At 36.1% G+C, this 25,870-nt stretch overlaps 1 protein-coding gene across 3 annotated transcripts; it reads left to right on the forward strand.

Annotated features, from left to right (window-relative positions):
• Positions 1-15,162: 15,162 nt before the first annotated feature.
• On the forward strand, positions 15,163-25,690 carry LOC105032066 (proteasome subunit alpha type-3). Of its 3 annotated transcripts, none has more exons than XM_010906408.4 (10): positions 15,163-15,437; positions 15,592-15,631; positions 15,755-15,838; positions 18,137-18,210; positions 18,377-18,463; positions 18,562-18,646; positions 18,950-18,996; positions 19,393-19,458; positions 23,071-23,161; positions 25,388-25,690. In XM_010906408.4, exons 1-10 carry the CDS (start codon positions 15,334-15,336, stop codon positions 25,457-25,459), a joined length of 750 nt encoding a protein of 249 aa, XP_010904710.1. In that variant the 5' UTR covers positions 15,163-15,333; the 3' UTR covers positions 25,460-25,690. The 3 variants fall into 3 exon arrangements, with proteins under 3 accessions (XP_010904710.1, XP_073100613.1, XP_010904711.1); XM_010906409.4 differs by having other exon boundaries at positions 15,268-15,437; positions 15,562-15,631; XM_073244512.1 differs by lacking the exon at positions 19,393-19,458.
• The last annotated feature ends 180 nt before the right edge of the window (positions 25,691-25,870 follow it).

Genomic DNA, 25,870 nt, shown 5'->3' on the forward strand with positions numbered 1-25,870 from the left:
ATGAGTTATGATTGTTGGCATGTGGATGATAGTCTTTGAAAGCTCATGAAAAAAATTCTTCCTACACATCTCTAATATCAGCCACCAATATCTACATCTTATGACGGATAATAAGTTCTCATCGATGAGGCAGAAGATAGAACCCAATTCTACTCCCATCGACCATGACATGCTTGCAATTGACCAGCCCAAGAAATTTCCTATGGAGAAACAAGCTGAAGACGAGCCTAATCAATGATCTTGATCATTCAAACTAAGTTAAAATGAATTCAAGCTTGTTTAAATTACTTATTGAAGGATTTTTATCAACGCATATAACCACAATTATATCACTCATATAATATAATGCAGCAATAGCTACAGCTGATGAAAGTGACACAAGGGTGTTACTAAAGTTTCAAACTACATTCATTATGTAAGTTATGCCAAGATTTGGAAGATAATACTTGAGGTTTATGGAAGACAGTATTGAATTGATCTTGTCATTGTAATTATACTCATCCCCATTGATTCTTTCCATTTTGATTAATTTTAAAACTATAGTAGTTTATTCTGAAACATAAAACTATAGACTATAATACTGACAATTAATCCTTGTTAGACAACTTATCCCTATCACAATTTAAACAGTACACGATAGCACACTAACAGTCATGATTCCCCATTTTTCAAATGTGAGCTATTTCTACAACAACATATGAATATCCTGTTAAGATTTGACGTCTCGAGATTTGATCCACATTGAGCCCACAGCGAGGTCCGCGATGAAAAATGGAGTCCAACAAGACCAAGTTCACCCCAAACGGAGCTTGGATGGAGGAGATACGTGCTTTTGAAGTCGACACGGAATCCGAGGCGACGGAAAACCGCCGGCGGCAGGCGGCAGTGCATGGCCCAGGCGCGGCCAGTGCATGTGCCTGGTGCATGGGGCGCGGCCCAGCAGCAGCACGTGGGCATGGCGTGCGAGGCACGGCCTAGTGCGCGGCACCCAGGCCGGGCGTGCAGGTCGGCCCAGGCAGGCGTGGCCGCGTGCGGAGGGCTCAGCAGCCTGTACCTCAATCCACCGTGGACCGAACGGTCCACCATTGGGTTTGTGGACCGTGTGGGCGTTTCCCACATGTTTTGCATGATTCACGGCACTATTTTATGGACCGGCATGCGATCAGAGGGCGTGGGTTGATTTGGGACTTGATCCGACGGCTGAAGGGTTTTTTATGGCTTGATTTGAGAGTCATTAGGACTCTTAACCATGGTTTGAGACGTGTTTTAGCCCTTTAAATAGGCCTGATAGTGGAACAGAGGTCTTGTGTGGTCTTTTGGCTTGGTTTCTCACGAGAATAGGAACCCATGGCTTGATTTTTCTCATACGGCGTGAAGATCAGAGACCCAGGAGAAGAGAGACAGCCACATGACTGTGAGAGAAGGAGCTTCAGGGAGGCTTTTGGACAGCTAATAGCGGTCGCTTGAGGGGTTCAGGGAGATCTTCCTAGAGAGAGAGCTTTTGTGAGGGAGAACTTTCTGTGAGAGAGAAATTGAGTATACGAGGATTGAGGGTGAGATCTCCTCTTGTAATATTTTTTTTTCATAGTGAAGTTTGCGTGTTCCGTGGAGGCGAGCCCTTTTTTGGCTGATCCACGTATTTTGATTGTTTTCTGTTTATTTCTTCTTTCTTCCTGCTGCATCGTGTGGTACTGAAAAGGTCCTGGGAGGTGGTGTCCTGGCCAGACATCTATCCAACAAGTGGTATCAGAGCGAGACGGTACAAGGACGCAGATTACAGCGGTGGTGAGCAAGACTGAAGATGGAGAAGACAGGATCAATCAAGATGGAGATCAACAAGTTTGATGGAAAGAATAATTTTTTCTTGTGGCAGACAAGGGTGAAGGACGTGCTCATCCAACAAGGATTGATTGATGCTCTCTTGTGCGAGGAGAAGCCGACCACCATGGAGATGCAGGATTGAAAATGGCTACAGATGCAGATGGTGAGTACCATCTATATTATCTAGCGAATGAGGTGGTGATCCATGTGCTGAGCGAGACTTCTCCGACAGTGCTGTGGTCAAAGCTCGAGGAGTTGTACATGGCGAAGTCTCTCACAAATATTCTTTTCCTCTGGAGGCAGTTCTACCAACTATGGATGACTGAGGGACAGAGCGTGCAGGAGCATCTAAGCCACTTCCAGAAAATCCTCATCGACCTCCTCAGTGTTGGTGAGAATGTTGAGAAGAAGACCAGGATGCTGGTTTTGCTAGCATTACTTTCCCCTTCGAATGAGTCCTTGGTGACTGCTCTTCTAGTAGAGAAGAGCATCATCAAGATGGACGAGGTCACCGCGACGATACTCCAGAATGAAGTTTTTAGGAGGGAGAACTCGGCTTCGAGCTCAGGTAGCGGTAGCTCAGCTTTGATGGCTTCTGGAGGAGCAGGAGGCAGTAGACGGAGTGACAGGAGATCACGATGAGGGCGGTCCAAGTCCAGGAGGGACTTGAGCAAAACCAGATGTTATCAATGTGAGGAGTTGGGGCATCTAGCCAGAGATTGTCTTAAACTCAAAAATTGGACAGTGGCTGCTGTAGCGACGGCCGGCAGTGATTCAGATGGAGATATCCTGAAAATATCTGACGAGGTATCTACTTCTTTCCAACAGTGGATATTAGATTCTGCATGTACCCATCATGTATGTTGCAGAGAGGAACAGTTTGACTCCCTGGAGAACAGTGAGGGCGCTGTTTATCTGTCAGATGGATCGAGCTGTGCGATTAGAGGCATTGGGACGGTCAGCTGGAGGACACATGATGGTGTAGTGAGAAGATTGGGGGAGGTCCGATACATACCTGATTTCAGACGGAATCTTATCTCACTGAGTAGATTGGATTCGAAAGACTACAGGACGGTAGCTGGTAGAGGAATCTTGAAGGTGCTACGCAGTGAGAGGATTGTTCTGGAGGAGAAGAATGGGAGGAGAGGACATTATTACCTGATGGAGAGCCCAGTGCGAGGTGAAGCTTTAGGAGCTAGGTAGAGCTCAGAGCGAGGTGGAGCTCCAGGTGGAGGTGGATCGAGCACGAGATTCGGGAGGACGAGAGGCGACGTCGCAAGATGAGATTCCTATTATCGTAGGATGATGTCTCGAGTAGGTCTCAGGTTAGGAGGAGCACAGTATATGATGGAGATGGGATCGAGCGGTCTGGTTCGACTTCCATATTTTTTCATCCATAATTAGCAGGCGATTGTCCCAAGGTATGGAGGCGAGGAGATCCAGAAGCTCTCGAAGTTAGGAGGAGAATGAATATCGAGTCGAGATGAAGATTGTTAGGATTTGATATCTCGAGATTCGATTCACATTGAGCCCATAGTGAGGTCCGCAATGAAAAACGGAGTCCAACGAGACCAATATCATCCAAAATGGAGCTTGGATGGAAGAGATATACACTTTTGAAGTCGGCACGGAATCCGAGACAGCGGAGGACCACCGACGGCCGGTGGCAGGCCAGTGGAGAGGTGGCGGCGCGGCCACAGGCGGTGGTGCGTGGCCCAGGAGCGGCCAACACACTGGCTAGGCGCGTGGGGCGCAGCCCAGCGACAGCGCGCGGGGCACGGCCCAGCGTGCGGCGCCTAGGCCCAAGCGCGCGGGGTGCGCGGGCCGGCCCAGGCCTAGGTGGGCACGGCCCAAGCCCACACACCCGCGCATGGAGAGCTCAGCAGCCTGTACCCCGATCCATCATGGATCGGGCGGTCCACAGTCGGGTCTGTGGACTGCGTGGACGTTTCCCACGTGTTTCGTGCGGTCCATGATACTATTCTGTGGACCGATATGTGATCAGAGGATGTGGGTTGATCTGGGACTTGATCCAACGACTGAGGGGTTTTTTATGGGTTGATTTGAGAGTCATTAGGACTCCTAATCATGGTCTGAGACGTGTTTTAGCCCTTTAAATAGGGCTGATAGCGAAACAAAGGTCTTGTGCTTGGCTTGGTTTCTCACCGGAACAGGAATCCATGGCTTAGTTTTTCTCGTACGGCATGAAGATCAGAGACCCAGGAGAAGAGAGACAGCCGCGTGACTGTGAGAGAAGGAGCTTCAGGGAGGCTTTTGGACGACGAACAGCAATCGCTTCAGAGGTTCAAAAGGATCTTCCTAGAGAGAGAGCTTTTGTGAGGGAGAACTTCCTGTGAGGGAGAAATTGGGTGTATGAGGGTTGAGGATGAGATCTCCTTTTGTAATATTTTTTTTTCATAGTAAAATTTGTATGCCTCGTGAAGGCGAGCCCTTTTTTGACTGATCCACGTATTTTGATTATTTTTTGTTTATTTCTTCTTTCTTCCTACTGCATCATGTGGTACTGAAAAGATCTTGAAAGATGGTGTTTTGACCAGACATTCATCCAACATACCCAACTGCTTTTAATTGATACCCATGTCCGTCCCGTCTATTGCCCTAAGAAGCCGAGGGTGAGAAAGCTTCTCCAATATCTGGCTGCTACAATATCTACCATTCATTTAAGAGATGATCTGAAGGTTTTAATATCTTCATACTTTGATGATCACAATGCTAGCACATGTTTGGCATGGCCTCCAAGCTGCAAATAATTAACAAAAATTTGCAAAATACTAAGCTTATGAAATAGAACAAGTAGTTTGATCACATATCCAAAAAAACATCAATATATTATATAAAAATAGAGGTATGATGGTTGAGAATCTGCCATCTGTCATTTTCTGGGGTCGCTGATTTATTTGGTTCTCGAAGGATGTGGATTTGATCTTTTGAATTTTGAATTCAAATAAAAAAATTAAGAAATAAAAAAAAATACAACAAAGTGAACAAAAACCTGTTTATGCTGAAAAAAAACCCGACGCACCCCAAAAAATTCAGCAAAATGATCAGAAACCTGTTCACGCTGAAAAATTCAGCGTGAACAGGTTTCTGTTTGCGTCAGCTTTGAATTTAGAATTCAAAATTAAAAAAAAAAAAAAAATCTCAGTGAAACAGATTTTTGATTTTTATATGGATTTGGTCTTTTGGATTTTGAATTCAAAAAAAAAAAAGTGAAGGAATGAAAAAAAATTCAGCGAAGCAAAGCTACAACAGGTTAAGATGAGCTTATTTTGTTTCCGAGCGCAGTCTGTGACTTTCTTTATTTTGGCTACGTCTGGCACTCCTTGTTCTGTGTCAATAACCATTTTGCAACAATAGACAGATAGCCACCATTATTTTGTTTGAACCTGGAATAATTTACCGCATCCATCTCTCTCGAGAGCAATATTTTAATTTACTCATTCGTTTGCACTCAAGTAGGGGTGGTAATTGAATCGGATCATAAACAGATCGGATCATAAATGGGTCGGGTCAGAAAATGGTCAATCCAAATCTGATCTGTTTATTAAATAGATCAAAAATTCAAATCTGAACCCAATCTGTTTATTAAACAGGTAATCCGACCCGATCCGTTTAACTCATTTATTAAATAGATCAAATTAGATTAAACGGATTAAACGGGTTAAACATGTTAAACAAATTGAGTTAAATGGGTCAGAAACAAGTTAAACATATTTTAAATAGGTTAAATGGATCTTAAATGGGTTAAACAGGTTAAACAGGTCAGGTTAAATGGGTCAGAAATAGATTAAATGGATTAAACAGGTTAAATGGATTATCTGACTCAACTCAATTTGAATATTAAACTGATTAAACGGATCAGATATCTAAAACTCATATCCGCCTAAATCTAAATCTATTTATGACGGGTCGGATTGGCGGGTTGGATCATATTTTGCTAGCTCTGTATTCAAGCCCCATCTTAAAAGTAATACTGAAAATCTTCATTTCCAGCATGAACAGATTTCTGTTTGCGCTGATTATCATGAGGGTGCATCAGATTTGAATTTGAAATTCAAAATTTAAAAAAAAAATATTGGCAAAATAAAATTTCAGAATGCCCGTTGAGAACAGATTCTCAACTCTGTTCTCACGCTGAGAACGGAGCTATAAATGATGCGTTGTTCCTTCCTGAAAAATAGACGAAAAAAAGACTGGAAAAATTCAAAAAAATATGGAGAGAGTCCCCTTTTAAGTGAAGAATCCCTTTGTGTCATCTCCTTTTTCTCTGTCGCGAGGCCTGTATGTGCAGATCACACGAAGTAAGGAAGAACCTGCTGTGCCTGCTGCTGCTGCCAAGTTTTTCCAAACACCTTGATCCATTATTTGCAATGCGCATCAAGGTAATTTTGTGATTTCTTAAAATTTTATTCGTGAAACCTCTTCTCTGTTTCCTGGCAATCCGATTTTAGATTGGAATTCTCCCTTCGACTGGTATCAAACATACGTATGATGGCTGAGAATCTGCCATCTGTCATTTTTTAAAAAAAAATAAGATTGATTTAAAAAAAATGACAAAACCCCCATCTTTTTTCACATAAAAAAGGGGGTTTACATGGTATAATTGACAAAGCTTCTATCATAGGGCAACATATATCTTCTTTTTCTAAAATAGAGAGGTAATCCCCAAGAAAACCAACTTGCAGAAAGCCCGGCCATTACTAGCAGCTCTCGGTAGTGTGCGTTGGCGTGAAACATCAAATTCATGCCCAACAGCATCCATACGAGGATCAAATCAATCGTAGGTTTTCATCAGCCTGCCAAATGTCAACAGAGTAGAATAGGTTCAAAAAACTGTACATGAAAAAAAATAAAAAATAAAAAATAAAAAGACCATGAATTGGTACCAATTTTCACTATGAATTAAAAGTATGGCATCAATAAAATCAGCTGGTAAAAATTTAATTTGAGTCCAAAAGAACAACCTAGGCATCGAAAGCCAAGAGCAGGTTGCTCAAGGTCATCCCAAGTCATTTAACATCTTATAAATGACTATAGAATTGAATGCTTAACTATTTTGTAATTGGCTGCTTTTGTAATTCCTTCTGTTGGTTTTTGAGAAGTATTGTCGAAAATAGTTTTTATTTTTTTCAAGATCCGATCGTCATCTTCGATCTCGATCAGCATCACGAATTCGATCGGAGCCTCAATTTGAACATCATTTCATTCCTTAAACTCTAAATCTGAGTGGTAAGGGTCACCACTTCTCAATTTAGATTTTCTATTTCAATCCGGAATCTATAATTGTATATCCAATCGGAGGTGATTTATAGATTCTAATCATCCTTTATGATCCATTGTTGTAATTATTTTCCCATGCAAAGTTAAGATGGGTTTAGATGGAATGACCTTCTGGACTATATTTAATGAATTTAAGCTCATATCAGCATATTAATAGATAATCAGAGAAAGCCTGGCAAGCCATGATTAGATTTTGTTTATTAGGTATGCATAAAAGGTTATGAAATAATGATCCCTTGGCAAAACTGTAGTTTCGATGATGGCCCAAAGAATTCATTATACCAAGGATTTTTCTACTACTGGTGAACCATAGAAGATTAAGGTTAGAATAATAAGATTGTGGGACGTTCTATTCTGTTCCAATTCGAAAAGAAAAGAATGCAGCTTTGAAATGGTGCTTTTGGATGAATTGGTATGTAACTACTAAGATTTTAGTATTATTAAATCAGTGTTTTAATGAACTATCACCAAAGTTGACTGGGTTAACACCCCTGGTCTCTCTTTTTCTCTTATCTTTTTTGTTCGACCGGATGCATTTCTATCATATCTAATCGGAGGTGATTTATAGATTCTAAGGATTATTGGGATGTTAATCTTAAAAGACATATTGCTTATTCTCTTAATCTGGAGTATGTTGTGGTATTTGTGAGGTGGGACGATTTGAATTGGCTTTTTAATTCCCAAACTTTGTATCCGGTAAAGAGTTCTATCATTGCTGAATATTTTGGTGGTTTTGTTCTTGATTCAGTTATCATGCTAATGGTTAATTTGGTTTTGGTTTATAATAAAGTTCATGAATTTTTTTTCCAGAAGTCAAGACCTCCTTCACTTTACAATTTTATATCATTATAATATTTATTAAACTAAATATATTTCTCCAATATTTTATCAAACCAGATAAGCCGTCCGTCTCTTTTTAATATATTCTTGGAAAATGAGATAAGTTGTTATAATGCCCATTTTAAGCTGTTTGAATGAATCTAAGGATTTTTTTTCTAGAAATATAATGGAAACAAGAATATCAAAAGAAAATAACAGCGATATTTGCTACATCGCTGCTTGAATAATGTAATTTTATTTTTTTTAATTATGTGGACCATGAAAAGATCAAACAATGTTTGTTGGAAAATGCTCCATTAACAATTTATTTTCTGATCATTACATATGAATTTATAATGTAACCAGGGTGTCCATCTGCAGTAATGTCCCTATGATACAATCTTGTACTATTGTGGAAAGAATGGCAATGCCAATAAGGAAGCAGATTTGTGCTGCCTTTCTTTCAATATATTTTGTTCAGGTCTTAGATGTAGAAATGTGATTAAGAATTTTGCATTAATACAATCGGATAACTTATTATATTTCAGTCATAGAGACAACAATAAGGGGGACTATGATCCTTTTATTGTAGAAGAACTGAAGAAAATGTTAGATGAGCACAATGTGTTGGCTAAAGCATTTAGGATGGTCAGAGACATGTTTAATACAAACAAAAATATCAATATAAAATTGAGGCTGATTGCAAGGAGGGCTTTTGATGCTAGGACTTACAATACTCCTGAAGTTGATGAAATTGCAGCTTTAATTGTAGGAGACGTTGGAGACACAATTGCTAATAGAGATATCATTATAGAAACACAGAGAGGATCATTGCAGCGTATTAGTGAAATTCATCCTGCTTACCTGGCATTGCAGTACCTTCTTTTGTTTTCTTATGGAGAAGATGGCTATCGAGATGATATTTCTAGAAGAGATTCAAGAAGTTTAGCATCCAACAAGAAAAAAATTATCTCTATGAGAGAATACTTTGTATTTTGGATTCAGGATAGAAATGGTGAAGCAAAGACTATTTTGTTATCTAAAAAATTATTCCAATAATTTTTAGTAGATGCCTATTCAATGATAGAATCAGCAAGGCTATCTTACATACGGTTTCATCAAAAGCAATTAAGAGCTGATATTTATAAGGGTCTTACAAAAACTATTGTCAGAGGAGAAACTAATTCTTCTTCATATAGGAAGAGAATAGTTTTATCTTCTTCTTTTACTGGTGGGGCTTGATATATGATTCAGAATTATCAAGATGCCATGGCCATTTGTTAAAGGATTGGATATCCTGATTTGTTTATAACTTTTACTGGCAATCCAAAGTGGTCAGAAATTGTAAGATTTCTTAAAAAAAAAAGCTCTCGGGCCCGAGGATAGATCTAATATTCTTTGTAGAGTTTCTAAAATAAAATTGATGAACTAATTAGAGATTTGAGGTAACGATAATTTTTTGGTAAAGCAAGAGCTGGTATGCTTTTTATTAATATTCTTTTTTGAATTCCTTAAAGTTATTATTATTTCTATCTTTATTTATCAGTATAACATTTATTAATATAATGATATATCATTCAAGATATTTTTTTTATGATTCTTACATACTTTATATATTTTTTATACTTATTTCACTTTGTTTCCAGTGATAGCTACAATTGAATTTCAAAAGCATGGCTTATCTCATGCTTATATATTGTGTTTTTTGAATGCTGAATTTAAATTTCCCACTACTGAAGATATTAATAAGGTCATTCTTACTGAAATTCCTGATAAAGAAATCAACCTTGAGTTGTTTGAAGCTATTAGTAATTTTATAATTTATGGTCTTTGTGGTTCAGCAAATTTGAATTCTCTGTATGAAAGATTATAGGTGTTTCAAGCACTTTCCTAAGAAATTTGTTCCACAAACAATTATTGGGGAAGATGGATTGTCTATCTACAGAAGAAGAGATGATGGAAAAATAGTTGAGAAAAATGGAGTTCTTCTCATGATCAGCATAATGAATCAGCATAATGATATTGATGAGATAAAAATATATTTGGATTGTAGATATATCTCCCCATGTGAGGCAGCGTAGAGAATATTTAAATTTGATATTCATTTCAGAGATCTTCCAGTTGAAAGATTATCTTTTCACTTTCCAAACGAGCAGTATGTTGTGTTTAATGATCATGAAGACATTAAATCTGTTATGAATAGGCCTTCAATTAATCGATCAACATTCTTAGCTTGGTTTAAAGCAAATCAAAAATATATGGAAGCTAAGGAGTTGACCTATGCAGAATTTTTGAATAAATTTGTATGGAAACAAGGTCTCAAAAAATGATTCCCAAGATAATAAGGCTTCTCAATTGGAAGACTATTTTATGTTTCTCCTGGAAGTAGTAAATTGTATTATATGAGAATTTTGTTGAATATAGTAAGAGGATCCAAATGCTATGAAGACATCCGAATCTTTGATGGGGTGTTATATAAATCTTTTCGAGATGCATGTTTCCCAATAGGATTGTTGGATGATGATAAAGAATTTATTGATGAAATACGACAAGCAAGTATTTGGAGATTAGCTGGTTAGCTTAGAACTTTATTTGTATGTTTGTTATTATCCAATACTATGTCTAGACTAGAAAATGTTTGGAAAGAGACATGAAAATTTTTGACTGATGATATTCTTTACAAACAAAAGGTCTTGCTTCAATATGAAGATAACATTCATAGGCTATATATATAATATTTTTAAATATTAATATTTATAGATTTTTCTATCTATTATCGATTTCTTCATTAATTTTTTACATTCACTCCTTTTTAGATTTACAATTAACCAATGATGAACTTTAAGATTATACTTTGATTGAAATTGAGAAGCTTTTGCAAAATAATGGAAGGAGTCTTAAGCAATATCTTTTATGCCCTTTTCAAGTGATGTGCATATTTTAGAAGGACAAAACAGGTTGATTCAGGATGAACTTTGTTATGATAGATCAAAACTGATAGAAGAACATAACAATCTTTTCTCTAATCTAACTGATGAATAGAAGTTAGTATATGAAAAAATCATGAATGCTGTGTTAAGCAATAAAAGTGGTGTTTTCTTCATTTATGGTTATGGAGGAATCAAAAAAATCTTCATTTATTAAACTTTAGCAGCTGCTTTATGGTCAAAAAGAGATATTGTTCTAAAAGTGGCTTCCAATGGAGTAGTATCTTTGCTTCTTCCAGGTGGTAAAACTGCACATTCGAGATTTAGAATACCTTTAATAATTAATGAAGACTCCACTTGCAACATCAAGCAAAGGAGTCCTATTGCTGAACTTTTAATAGTTACCAAGTTGATTATTTGGGATGAAGCACCTATGGTGCATAAATATTATTTTGAAGCTTTGGATAGGACTTTAAGAGATATTTTGGGGTTCTTCAATCCAAACAGTTTGCAAGATCTTGGTGGAAAAGTTGTTGTATTCGATGGTGATTTTAGATAAATTCTTTCCGTAATTCCAAAAGGGAGCAGGCAAGATATTGTAAATTCAGTCATTAATTCTTTTTATTTATAAAATTATTGTCAAATCCTCACATTGACAAAAAATATGAGACTTGTGAGTAGATCTTCAACTTCTGATTTGCTGGAATTCAAGATTTTTAGAGTGGATATTGAGAATAGGAGATGGAAAAGAAGGAGAGCTAAATGACGATGAGGCTGTTATTACCATTTTTGATGATATCTTAATAAAAAATTCTAATAATCCACTTGTTGATATAGTCAACAGCACGCATCCTTTTTTATTGGAGAATATGACTGATCTAAAGTTCTTTGAAAAGAGAGCTATTCTTGCTCCTACTCTTGAAATAGTAGAACAGATATATATTTTATCTTTGATATGCCTATTGAGGAGAAGATATATTTAAGCTCAGATTATATTTTCAAATCAAATATAAATGAAAGAAATGAAGATGTGCATACACCTGAATATTTGAATAGGAAGAATTCCTATTATGTTACTTAGGAACGTTGATCAACGGAAAGGATTGTGCAATGGAACTAGATTGGTAATTACACAATTAGAAAAACATGTAATTGAAGGAAAAGTAATTTCAGGGAGCAACATGGGTGAAAAGATATTTATACCTCAAATGAATTTAATTCCTTCTGATTCTAGATTGCTTTTTAAATTTCAACGAAGATAATATCTGTTGGTTGTATGTTTTGTAATGACTATAAATAAAAACCAAGGATAGACTCTTTTTCATGTTGATTTGTATCTTCCAAAATCAATTTTCAGTCATGGATAGCTTTATGTTGTAATATATCAAGCATGAGAAGCAGCAGAGGATTGAAAATTTTGATTACCTACAAAAAATATTGTCTAGAAGTTTTTCAAAATATAAACTAAAAAGGTTTGTTTCAGCTAACAGTTGACATTGTTAATTTTGGCTTCTATAATTTATGATACCAATGCTATGTAATATAAACTTTACTCTTATAAAGTTCGCATCTGTAATAGATTTTATGTTTACATATTATAATTTTTGAGGGCTTTATGTTTACAGTGGTCTATAATTATTTCTTCCAGATGATTGCTTAAGTACTTACTTTTTTGTAGTGATGTTCATTGGATCTTTCATTGCTTAGTAGGAATCTCTGCATATGAATTGTTTGGAAAATAAATCAAGGTAAATTATTTCTTCCAGTGATATTCATTGGATCTTTCATTGCTTAATTATTTACTCTTTTGCAGTGATGTTCATTGGATCTTTCATTGCTTAGTAGGAATCTCTGCATATGAATTATCTAAAAAATAAATCAAGATAAATTAAAATATTTCAGTCACATTTTATTAACTATTTTGTAATTGACAGCTTTCAATTATGATATTTAAATAAAATTATTAACTATTTTATAATTCATTGCATTCAATTAGTACTATTAAAAAATTAATTTCCTCATTTTTAACTATATTTCATCTTTATTTGATGTAATTTAATAAAAATATTTTTTTTATCATTTATAATTTTTTTATTCAAATTCTCATTGCATGGGTGTAGGACATAAAGCTAGGAGTAGCAAAGTATTTAATGCAAGAATATTTCTTCCTTGATATGAGTTGTTTATCTTTTTCTTTATCTTTTTGATATTTTTTATGGATCTAGAATCTAATGGAGAAAAATTTTTTTGAAGTTTAGTGTGGCGAAGAAGGAAAGATGAAATCTTCATTTGGATGGTTTAGTTTATTTTTATTCTCTCATTCTTTTAGCAGGGACTATAGAGATTGCGGAGGTGAATCTAAGGTTAGGATTGGACGTTCTGCAATTTACCTTAAATTTGATTGTGAAGATTGAACGCTAGGTGGTGAAGTGTGTCTGGTCAATATAGGGTGCTTTGGTTTGACAAAGTGGATAGTTGAGATTTACTCTTTACAAAGACATTGATCTGATGGTTGAATTGAATGAGCTACCGAGAGTGAGATGGTGTTGGGTCCTAGTACAAATGTTACATATGTAAAAGCTCTTGTGGCATGTTTTAAGAGAAGGAAATTTTTTTTACCATAATCCCAAGGCTTATGGAACATTCCAACACCAAAGCATGTTTTTAGGGGAAAGGACGTTAAGAAAACAACCAATGGAGAACCAACACAAAAGGAAACAACACTAAAAAAAAAAAACAACCAATGGAGGACCAACACAAAAAAATAAACATAATCTATATCTATACTATATACAAAAATAGTATATTTGAATTTAAAAATATTTCGTTCTCATCCATTTTTTTTTAAATTATTCTTCCAAAAATCCCCTTCCATCTCTCTTATATTATAACTATATATTCAAAAAAAAATTATCTTTAAAAAAGCCAAATAATCAAAATCCTCGCTTTTTAAATAATACAAGAAAAATATTTGAATTCTAATTACTCTTTTAAGAGCGATAACATAAAAAAAAAAAAAGAAAACTGCTGTTTCTGCATTGGCGGAGTCTCTATTTGACATGTGGGGCTTTTAATAGTATGTCATATGTAGGTTGTGTATGCGTTTACAATGAGAGAACTTGGGAGGATTGGAGGAGTATAAATTAATTGGTGAAGGAGACCCTTTCGGCCCCTATTATAATTCTGCTAGGGTTTAATGAAACTTGAAGCAGCAAGCAGTGTGGAGATGGATGGCGATGAGGAGGGGGTACTGGGTCAATGGACGACAAGGCGATATTCTCAAATGATGATGACGATGGTCGGCGAGCAAATGGATGTGGAGGCCCACACGTCACTGTACATTGGCTAGTCCAAATTGATGCGACTGCTTTAAGCCTGCCGCTTGGTTGGGACTCTTGAGAATTTTTTTTTTTTCGCTTCTTTTTCTTTTCATTTCATTATCTTTTTTAGAGATATGTGGCAAAAGAGAGCATTTGAGAAAAATTAGAGAGATTTCTTAGGTTCCGGTTGGATTTTTATTTCTGAAGGATATGAGATTTTGTGTGAGTTGTGGTAGTCTAAGTTGATCTCTTGAGATTTTGAGAGCTTAATCTAATTTAATCTAATATCTAATACTCAATTTTTTCAGAGTAATTTTACTGTAATTTTGTAATTTTGTAAATATGATGAGATTTTTGATCTTCTTTTTTTTTTCCTTAAAACTTGGTCCCTTCTTTAATCATATTTTGTAATAAGTTAATTGATGATATTGGAAAAAAATTAAAAAATTAACTTAAAATATCTACAAGAAAAAAATATTCTTCAAATTTTTTGCATCTTCCGTCTTATCAGAACGCCTACTTTCTCCTTGCTCTGATGCTGTCTGCTTCTCTATCATTATCAGTATCTCTTCAATTTACTTTAAATCGGACTTTCATAAGATAAATAAAATTAAATATTATTTTTAAAAAATAATATTTTTATGTATTGCATGTAACTATAATCTAGTTATTTTTTTAAAAATAATAAAAAAAATTTATTATTTTTTAAATTTATATAATAATTAAAATATTATATTTATTTTTAAAATACATCATTTTGCGGGTAGAAGGATCCAAAAGAAGAACGGAAGCATTGTGGTCGGGGGCCATACAGCAGATCTGGGTCCTCCTACGCGTACCCGAGATTTTACCCGAGAATTCCAAATCGGGTTGTTTACGCCATTGACGGGGTTTGAGTGGTCTATTTGGGGCGTTAATGCCCATTGTACCCCGGCGCTCCAGCTACAAGCCGGTTTGGTTACATAATGCGTCAATTTGCGACTAAATTAGACCGCTTCCGTCTCCTTTCGTTAATTTTTTTTTTTGCTTCCAAGAAATCCTTCCTTTCTATTTATAACCAAAACTCTCTCTCTCTCATTCCCTCCCTCTCTATCTCCATTCGATTTGATTCGAAGAAACGGGGGAAAAAAAAAAAAAAAAGCGATATGAGCAGTATCGGGACCGGTTACGATCTCTCAGTGACCACCTTCTCCCCCGATGGAAGAGTCTTCCAGATCGAGTACGCAGCCAAAGCCGTCGACAACAGCGGGTTCGATCCCTTTTCCCTATTTTAATTTCTTGGAAATCTTTGCGGCTTTTCTTGATAGATACTCTTCCTTCTTCCTGCATCTTTTTTTAAAAATTTTTGTGGGTTATTTTTGTTGTTTCTGAAGCTAAAGTTCGTCGTTTTATGGGTCTGCTAGGACTGTTATCGGGATCAAATGTAAGGATGGGATTGTTATGGTATGATTCCATGGACTAGATTTTTTTTTTTTCCTTCTTCTCTGTGATCTTGTAACTTCTGAGTTCAATAGTTTTAGGGTTTTTGTTGTGTTAGTTAAAGATTTTGTTTTGGGTGGGTGTTAGGGCGTGGAGAAGCTGATTTCGTCGAAGATGATGTTAGCGGGGTCGAATCGGAGGATCCACTCCGTTCATCGGCATTCCGGCATGGTAACTTCTCGTGAATCTTAAACGTTCTCTTTGTTTTGATTGGGAATTTGCTTCTTGATTTCTTGCTGCTCTTTAGATTGATATTCTCCCTTCCAGTCGGTGATCTATTCTTGTAAATTTAAATTTATATTTGTTTTGGCTTCTATGATCTATGGACTGACCTGTCTACTTGATAACGAGTAACTGTGTTTAACTGGTGATAAGCTTGCCCAGCAGGGCTGGAAGGGTTCTGGAGTTTATAGAACATAGGGCTTGTAAAAGTAAAGATATGTTTTGTGCTGCTAAATGAATTGGGTAGGTGCGAGGATCTTACTAACTGTATGATACAAATGTAGCCAAGAATTTCCATGTTGCAGGAAAATATACATGGATACGTAGTCATCCCCTGATACCCTGAAATTCTAAATTACCTGAATTAGCATCCTTGTCGATGTGTTTTCATCTGAGCGTCTCATTGTTTTATTTGCAATTTCATTAACATAACATCATTTTGTGACTTAATTGAACTTGTGAAGTTCATTTTAGCTATCAAACCCATTTCTCCTCTTTGTGCTTTGCTATTTTTTGTCCTACAATGGACTATTTGGATCTGCAGTGAAGTGTGCACTGCCTACATCAGCTACTTATATTTTAATTCTTTCAATTGCCAACAAATGTAAACATCTGCTAGTGAAAACGTGCAGCACTGTTAAAATCTCATAAGTGAAGTTCCAAAACTAATGACATGGAGAAGGGACTCAATCTCTGGTGGCAAATTCTCTCAGCATTAGAACAAGAATAAAAACTCACAACCAGCAAAGGGTATAGAATTTATGGTTGGGTTTATGTTGGTTCTACTTGGGATTGGGCCAAAAAACCTTCAGCCGATACTCTAGCTCTGTATGGTGGTGTTAAAGAATGAACTCATTTATAATTAGCTTCAGTTCAAGTTCCATCTTGTCTGCAACAAAGTCATCTTAAAGAAATAGGCAACTAATTCATCTTGAAGAAATAAAAAGAATTATAAGTTTGAGGCAAAACTTTGTGCAAGCTATCATAATTGGAAACTTACAAGTTATGAGCCTCTCAAAAACATTGAATAGCTCTTCCATATGGAGCGTTCTCACATGTTTCATGTCACTTTGTTCTGAATCTGTGCTAGACATACCCATTGAAATCCTAGTCATCTTTATTCTCATCATGTGAATTGGTAGGCCCCTTTTGTCGGTGGAGAATTTTATATTATTGTTGCCGATGACTATTTATCTTTTTTTAAAAGAAAAAAATCTAGGGGAAATACCTTTATCTTTCTCATTCGCATCTTCTTAATATGGAAACTGGTTTACATGTGTTGATTAAATTATACAATCACTCAGTATTGGAGCCAGATTTTCAACATACTTTCTACTACAATCATGACAGACCCTATTTCAGTTTATTGAAAATTAAATTCATAGATTTTCTTTTTGTTATGGTTGAGGTTACTCAATTTTTCAAATTTATTGATTCATCAAAAATGACTTGCTAATGTCTGCTGATACATTGAAATGTCTCATTGTGCAGAAAATCCTTGCAACAACATGATGTGCATGCGAATAATATTAGAAATATTCGGATATCAACGAAGTAACTCATGCCCTTTACAAACAGTATAAACTAATGATTTATGAATACAATAAGATCTTATATTTCTATCAATGATAATTAGTAATGATGCCTGAATCTTGTTCCACAACAGAACGCTATTCCAATTTTCTTGTGGATGCAAACATGTATTCATAAATTATACTTGTTTTAGTGCTATCAATATTGCTAGTGCATTTTATAAATCCCGTGAAAAGAAGCTCTTGAAGGGTTTGCTAAGAGAGAAGGCCTAATGACTACTCTTTCTGCGAATTATTATGATTAAGATGCCTAGTATTGTCCTGTCGCTATTAGCATCTACACATTTCTATGGATGCTTGAACTGGGAGACAAGATTCCTAACATAGTTAATGTGTTGATTCTTTTTGCTAGTCTGTATATGTGGATTCCATCTGCAGTCTTTTTTTAAGGGTTATTTTTGGAAAAGATGACCATAACCTGCAATCCTTGCCCCATCCTTTTTTTAGATGGTATTCTACCTAAGAAAGAACATATATTTTCTGTAAAGAGTGAAAGATATGTTGAGAATGCTATCCCTTACTGCATCTAAAGTCTTCTTTGTTGTAAATAATTAAAATCTATTTTGAAACTCGCTGTGGATGTCTTTTATTTACTGTTCCCATCCTGGTACCCAGAATTAATTTTATTTTTGACTTTCTCCATTGTTAATTGCAGGCTGTGGCAGGCTTGGCAGCAGATGGTAGGCAAATCGTTACACGAGCTAAGTCTGAAGCAACCAGTTATGAAAGGTTTACATTTTAAACCCCATGCAACTCTGTGCCATGAAGAGTTTCCTAAGGAAAATAAAATAATAATTAGAAAAATGCAAAGGATAGTTACCTGAAGCAGATGGTTTTGGTTCTCATTATTTGAAGTGGAAAATTAATGTAATATTCTGATGGTGATACTGTGTAGAGTCTATGGTGAGCCCATACCTGTGAAAGAACTTGCAGAACGTGTGGCTGGTTATGTTCATCTTTGCACACTTTATTGGTGGCTGAGGTTGGACATTTGACTTGTGTTTTCACTTGTAACCTCGTTTGGTAGATATAAGATGGATGCACTTATTTCCTTCTATGTGTCCAAACTTTCAATTGCAGGCCTTTTGGCTGTGGAGTTCTTCTTGGAGGTTATGACAGAGATGGACCCCAGCTGTACATGATTGAGCCCTCAGGAGTCTCATATGTAAGTGATCATTGTAGTGTATGAGGAAAAAAATATGCAAGAAAATTAGTGCCACTTCTATATCCTTCTGTAAGTCATAACCACATGTAATTTGTCATTGGTCATTAATAATAGTGACAATCTGGAAGTGCATATGCCTATGCAAGTCTGTAAGTGAGGACAGGGGTGGTTGTGCACATCATGCACACACATGCCTGTGAATGTGTAAATCTGTGAAAGCAGTAGATCTAACTTTGTTTGAGTTTCACTTTAGAGTTTGAGTTATTTGCAATTTATAATCCTTGGTAAGTAAAATTTGTGCAGAGGTACTTTGGTGCTGCAATCGGAAAGGGAAGACAGGCTGCCAAAACGTGAGTTAATGCTCACCTATTTATATGCTTGTTTAATGCCACTTGATAAAGGTGCAAACTTCTTCATTCCTTGATCAACTTTGAAGGAAAGTAAAATGAGACTCATCCTACAATCGCACACACCACTTGTGTGCATGTTTTGTATTATTCAGATTTTAAGTACCATGTTCTTGCATGTTTACCATCTTGTTTTCATATTCCTCTTACATGAGTGCATGTTGACTATTCATATTTATTGGATGCTCATGCTCAATATCTAAAATATGTAGGATATGCAAATCCTATTGTGTGGCTCAAAATAACTCTGTTTTTGTTCTTCTGTTACATCTATATGATGACATGGACATATTGACTTTATATCCATTGTTGATGTAGTTAATTGATGGTGTTATGCAGAGAGATAGAGAAGTTGAAGTTGTCTGAATTAACTTGCAGGGAAGGGGTTATTGAAGTTGCTAAGATGTAAGTGCCTCGACAATTATTCCATTATCTTGTTCTGACAGTATATTACCCCATAATATTATGTTCTCTTGTTGTGTTACTGTGAGGTGCTTCTTCTCGTCTAGGCCCTGTTTGGATGCTTGGCCCTCCTAGATAGTCCCCATGTTTATGGGAGTTTCCAAATGACAAGGCCAAAAAGAAGAAGTGTGAAAAGAGAAGTTGGAGGAATTGGGGAAGCCACCAACTCTACCACTAAATATGTTTTTGGGATATGACTCCATCTGCAAAATGATTGTTTATAGCCTGGAGTCTCGGTATTGCGGGATCGTCACTTTCATTGGCCTTTTTCCTTTTCCCGCCTATTGTTTCACTTTTCTCTCTTCATTCCTTCACACCAATTATGAGATATCGCACAGATAGCCTGCTTAGGCATCTGAACGGGCCTTTAGTGTTATTCACTTGGTTGTATTCCTGTAGCAGGGGCAGCAGTGAATGGTGTTGGAGGTGTGTGGTAGCAATCGTCTTGATGTTGGTTGCAGTATTAGTAAGAATGGTTTGGTGGTGGTGGTGATGGTAGCGGTGTCCGTAGATGCAATGACAGCAATGGGTCATCTGAAAAGTTCAGTTAATCTAGTGAAGTTGGGAATCAGAGCCCAATCATATGTTCCATTAGTTTTAATCTTTCAAAGATCACAAAGTGCTCTGCTTTTTTCAGAAAATGTGGCATGTGGAAGAAAGAAAAAGAATATCTAATATTTTCTTATTGTTTTTACCCTTCTATTTTCTCTTCACAGCCAAATGGTGGAACATGGTTTCTTCTGTGTATTCTTTTCTTGTGCAGTTTCTTGACAACTGAACACTCTTCTAACATTCCATGATGCTATATGGAAGGTAAAGTAGAGGGTTTATTGGGGAAGAAGGTTTTGTTTAGTATGGTTGCTATTACAATAGGAATATAGGAATCTTATGGAAAAATCTACTCAGGGAATTTTGAAATTTGGAGGATTCAAAATACTCAGCAGGGATCAAACAAAATAGCAGACTTATTAACAGGCATTAAGAGATACATGACTATGAGATCCTAAGAACTTGGCTGTTTAAAATTGCATATCTTGTCTATGGGAATTGATCTCCTTCCTCTGTGATCCATTCACACCCATTCTGAGATATCACACAGATAGCCTGATTAGGCATCTGAACAGGCCCTTAGTGTTATTCACTTAGTTATATTCCTGTAGCAGGGTGTCAGTAGATGCAATGACAGCAATGGGTCATCTGAAAAGTTCAGTTAATCTAGCGAAGTTGGGAATCAGAGCCCAATCATCTGTTCCATTAGTTTTAATCTTTCAAAGATCACAAAGTGCACTGCTTTTTTCAGAAAATGTGGCATGTGGAAGAAAAGAAAATAATATCTAATATTTTCTTATCGTTTTTACCCTTCTATTTTCTCTTCACAGCCAAATGGTGGAACATAGTTTCTCCTGTGTATTCTTTTCTTGTGCAGTTTCTTGACAACTGAACACTCTTCTAACATTCCATGATGCTATATGGAAGGTAAACTAGAGGGTTTATTGGGGAAAGGGGTTTTGTTTAGTATGGTTGCTATTAGAATAGGAATATAGGAATCTTATGGAAAACTCTACTCAGGGAATTTTGAAATTTGGAGGATTTGAAATACTCAGCAGGGATCAAACAACATAGCAGACTTATTAACAGGCATTAAGAGATACATGACTATGAGATCCTAAGAACTTGGCTGTTTAAAATTGCATATCTTGTCTATGGGAATTGATCTCCTTCCTCTGTGATCCTTTCACACCCATTCTGAGATATCACACAGATAGCCTGATTAGGCATCTGAACAGGCCCTTAGTGTTATTCACTTAGTTATATTCCTGTAGCAGGGTGTCAGTAGATGCAATGATAGCAATGGGTCATCTGAAAAGTTCAGTTAATCTAGTGAAGTTGGGAATCAGAGCCCAATCATCTGTTTCATTAGTTTTAATCTTTCAAAGATCACAAAGTGCACTGCTTTTTTCAGAAAATGTGGCATGTGGAAGAAAGGAAAATAATATCTAATATTTTCTTATTGTTTTTACCCTTCTATTTTCTCTTCACAGCCAAATGGTGGAACATAGTTTCTCCTGTGTATTCTTTTCTTGTGCAGTTTCTTGACAACTGAACACTCTTCTAACATTCCATGATGCCATGATGCTATATGGAAGGTAAACTATAGGGTTTATTGGGGAAAAGGGTTTTGTTTAGTATGGTTGCTATTAGAATAGGAATATAGGAATCTTATGGAAAACTCAGGGAATTTTGAAATTTGGAGGATTTGAAATACTCAGCTGGGATCAAACAACATAGCAGACTTATTAACAGGCATTAAGATATACATGACTATGAGATCCTAAGAACTTGGCTGTTTAAAATTGCATATCTTCTGTATGGGAACTGATCTCCTTCCTCTGTGATCCATATTTATCTTTGTGAGAGACAATTGTTGTCTGCTTTGGGAATCTTTGAAGATGAAAAACTCAAGCTATAGGTTAGAGGGAAATAATATGGTACCCTACCTAATATGTTGTAAACTTAATAATTTTGCATGGCTCACTAAAACAGTGGCCCATTAAAGATATAGCTGGTTTATTTGTAAGTGTGGTTCATGTTGTTGCAGTTAGTTTCAGTTTAGGCTGAATTCATCTCTTCCTGCAAATTATATTTCTGATCTAACCAATGATTATACCTGGTATCAGTATAATGCTCTGCAAAGTCTGGAATTATAAAGCTGAGTAGCTTCCAAGTGTTCATAGTTTCAGACTCTTCCAATCTGATGGATAATATGTCTCACAATCTTTAAAGTTCCTTTTTACCTTTTTCACATAAAAATTAAACATCAACACCGGTTCCCCACCCCCCAAAAAAAAAGCACTACTGATTTCTGGGGTTCTAGCAACAAGAAACTCATTCTTTTAAATATTATGGTTTATTATTTATGTAATAAGGATGGTAGAATGGAGGATTGAGTTGGAAACGATATGTTGTCATCACCTGATCAAGAGAAATTAACCGAAGGTTGCAAATATAGGATGCAGAAATACATGATACCACAGAAGATAGCTAATCTATTATTCTAAGGGATAAAATGAGATACTTCAGTACGAACAACGCATTCCTTAGTTTTACATCTTTGTTTACTTTGGGTTCAGTCTTCATTTTTTGTCCTAGCCTAATCATCAGTTACCTATCATCTCTCTACTACATGTTTTGTTCTTTCCGGTCCTATGGTACTGAGATTTAAATATGATGTTGTAAGGTGATTTTTCAATGCCATGTTTCACAAACATGAATGTTTCTTAAGATATAGACTATTCTTGACCTTTTAACTATATATTAAGTTCAGTCACTTAAAACAAGAAAATGATATTCCTATTCCTTTACCATTTTGATGTGATGTCATATTTTGAAATAAGTAAAAAAAAAAAATTAACAGGAAGAATATATAAACAGCTATGTTTCCAGCTGATTCTTCAGAAAAGAAGGGGCAGTCTTTTTCTACATATGGCCATCACCTTCTGCAACTTTGATTTGCACTCTTTCAATGTATGGTTAAATTTCTTTGTTAATATGCAGAATATATGCGGTACATGATGAGGCAAAAGACAAAGCTTTTGAGTTGGAAATGAGCTGGGTCTGTGATGAGTCTAATCGCCAACACCAGAAGGTAAGCATAACAATGTTGACCATTGAATGGATCAGATGCATAAGCAATGTTTTAACAAAAGAAAAAAAATAAACTTTTTGATGAAATTCGGTTTGCTTGCAGTTTGCAGTGCCCATATTCTACATTATCATTGGTTTTAATATGATTTAGATAGAAGTTTTCTTACCCCAAAATGTTGAGGTCTATAATTGATAGTGTAATGATTTTATCATTCATCACAAAAGTGCTCATTTTAGTGATTGGCACTTAGTTCTTTCTTTTTCTGATAATGTGCTTCATAAGAATGCAATAGGAACCTTTCTGGTGCTGGTGGCTGTGCCTTATCCATCACTAGCAAAACATGCCTAAAATGGTCGGTTTTACTGATTTGTTCTTGAAACTAATTCCTACCAACAATGAGCCCTCTGCCAATGCTAACTAGGTCTAATCCTTCTTATGACTCACGCTTGGCTTTTGGTTGTTCTAACTCTCCACTTTTCCAGCTCATCGCAAATCTAAACCCCAAAGGCCCTTGTGCAGTATGCATTGCAGAAAATCAAATGATTTTATTCAATTCTCTTTATTGTCATATATTTGTACATTTCTAAGCTCTTTTATATTCATTCCTTGTTAGTTCCTAGGTTACCATTAGACTCAGCATTATCTTCAAAAAAATTCTGAAATATGCTCCTCAGAAGGCAGTGCTCTGGAATTGAATATGTTGTTTATCAAATGATATTTCTATTTTTGAACCAGGTGACATTAAGAAAAATATCTTTTTTTTTTGGGTCTATGCCTGTTTCGAAATGTGAAGAAACATTTCTCCTTGTTAGTTATTGATAGCAAAATTTTCCCTAGTACACCACTGCTTATTTCCAAGCATCCTCCAAAATGAATGATACAACTGGAAATTCACATCTCTACTATTGTGCCTGTGTATTCATTTCCTTGATGTTTATTATTCTTTATATTTACTTTTGTCCCGCGATTCTCTTGTTGTACTTATCAGCAACATGATTTACATAACCAGCTTGAACTCAAATTTTAAATTTCACATTATTTTCATAAGTGCATGTTCGTTTTGATGAGTGTATGCATGCATTCATGACATCATGTGCACACCTGCTCATGGTCTGAGGGGCGCTATCCAGTTTAGGTTCTGGTATCTTCTTCATGTCATCATTGTTTGGCACTTCTATCATATATTGCCGTTACACCAAATTGTTGGATGTGATCTCTGAGAATTACAATGCCTACAAACAAAATTTTATGTTTTGGATCTCTCTTACATATGCACCAAATCATCCCAAATAATTAATTTTAATTGCAAAACATACCATCTTGATTTTCAGATGACTTGATATATATGGAAGAATTATCCAAAACAATGTATCTTTTGGTTCTAGTCCTTTTAGACTCTGTGGAGCACATCTAGGAACACAGATTTTCATATTTGCAACTCCCATAGATACCTCTTTTACATCATCTGTATTATGAGGAACAATGGTCTGGTTGTCTTTAGAGTTTGCTTGATTCTTGAGAAATTAAGAGGAAATTTTTTTAAGAGGATTTTTTTTTCTTTTCCCGCTGTCTTGTAATGAATTGAGAATTTGAGAGAAAATTAAGGTGAAAATTAAGGGCTAATGTTTTCTGAATGAGGCCTTAGCTTTTTTTCTTGTCAAATTAGAGAGTTTGAGAGCAAATGACAAAAGGTTATTGCTGCAAGATTACCAAACCATTTCCCAACAACTTTCTGTACAAGTTCCCTCGCATTATTCTCAATGCAAGCAAACAAGAGAAAATTCTGTATTCCTTTTTCCTTATTTTCTATGATTTGTTGATTTGCTTTTCATATTTCATTTCCTTAGCAACCAAAACAGAGCCTTAGCGTCCAGTGGCTCTGGTCTTTGATTTAACTGATGGAAAAATGCTTGGTTTCCAGTGTATATTGGACTCAACAAGACCTTTTCAATGTGTTGCGTTTTTAGAGCCTGGTTGTGTGATCTAGATGAGTAGGGTTGTGTCATGCTCTACCATTGTAGAAAAGTATCATGTCATGGTGGTCATACATGGGGTCACATTTTGGAGTCTAGCTATTGTTGCTCTTTTTTTGATAACAGCTATTGTTGCTCTTAGCTGCTAGGTTTTCCAAAAAATTTATGCCTGTCTTGGTAGGTCTAAAAATAAACAATATTTGTGGTGTTTGTAATTTTTGAAACTACTTAAAATGATTTCTTTAATTGACAGGTGCCAGATGATCTCCTGGAGGAAGCCAAGGCTGCTGCAAAAGCTGCATTAGAGGAAATGGATGCAGATTAAGTGCAGTTGCCGGATGCTTCATGTTATATTTGTTTTCTATTTCTTACACTCCAATATATTCAGTTTCCATGTTTTGTCTGTTCGCAATGCAAGTGGCTCTTCACATGGGGAATTGCCCAGGAAAATCAGGTTGAGTGTAATCTTCTTGATATGTTAGAATGAACATTATTCTGTGGTGACTGAAAGTTATAAACTTAAATGATGTTTTCATCGGTTGCTTTCTGCATCAAACTGTTGGGTCCTAGTACAAATGCAAATGAAATCTCTACCTATTTTAGTTGCTTGGACGTTGAGATGTTGTCCAAGGCTTCACTATTTTAATTACCCTTCAAGGATTTCTGGTGGAGTTGCCATCCATTTTGAACGTGTTTTGGGCTCCCAGCAATATATCGCTTTGCTTATAGTCTGCTG

Source organism: Elaeis guineensis, chromosome 10 (assembly GCF_000442705.2).
Source record: "Elaeis guineensis isolate ETL-2024a chromosome 10, EG11, whole genome shotgun sequence".
In the NCBI taxonomy this organism is placed as follows: domain Eukaryota; kingdom Viridiplantae; phylum Streptophyta; class Magnoliopsida; order Arecales; family Arecaceae; genus Elaeis; species Elaeis guineensis.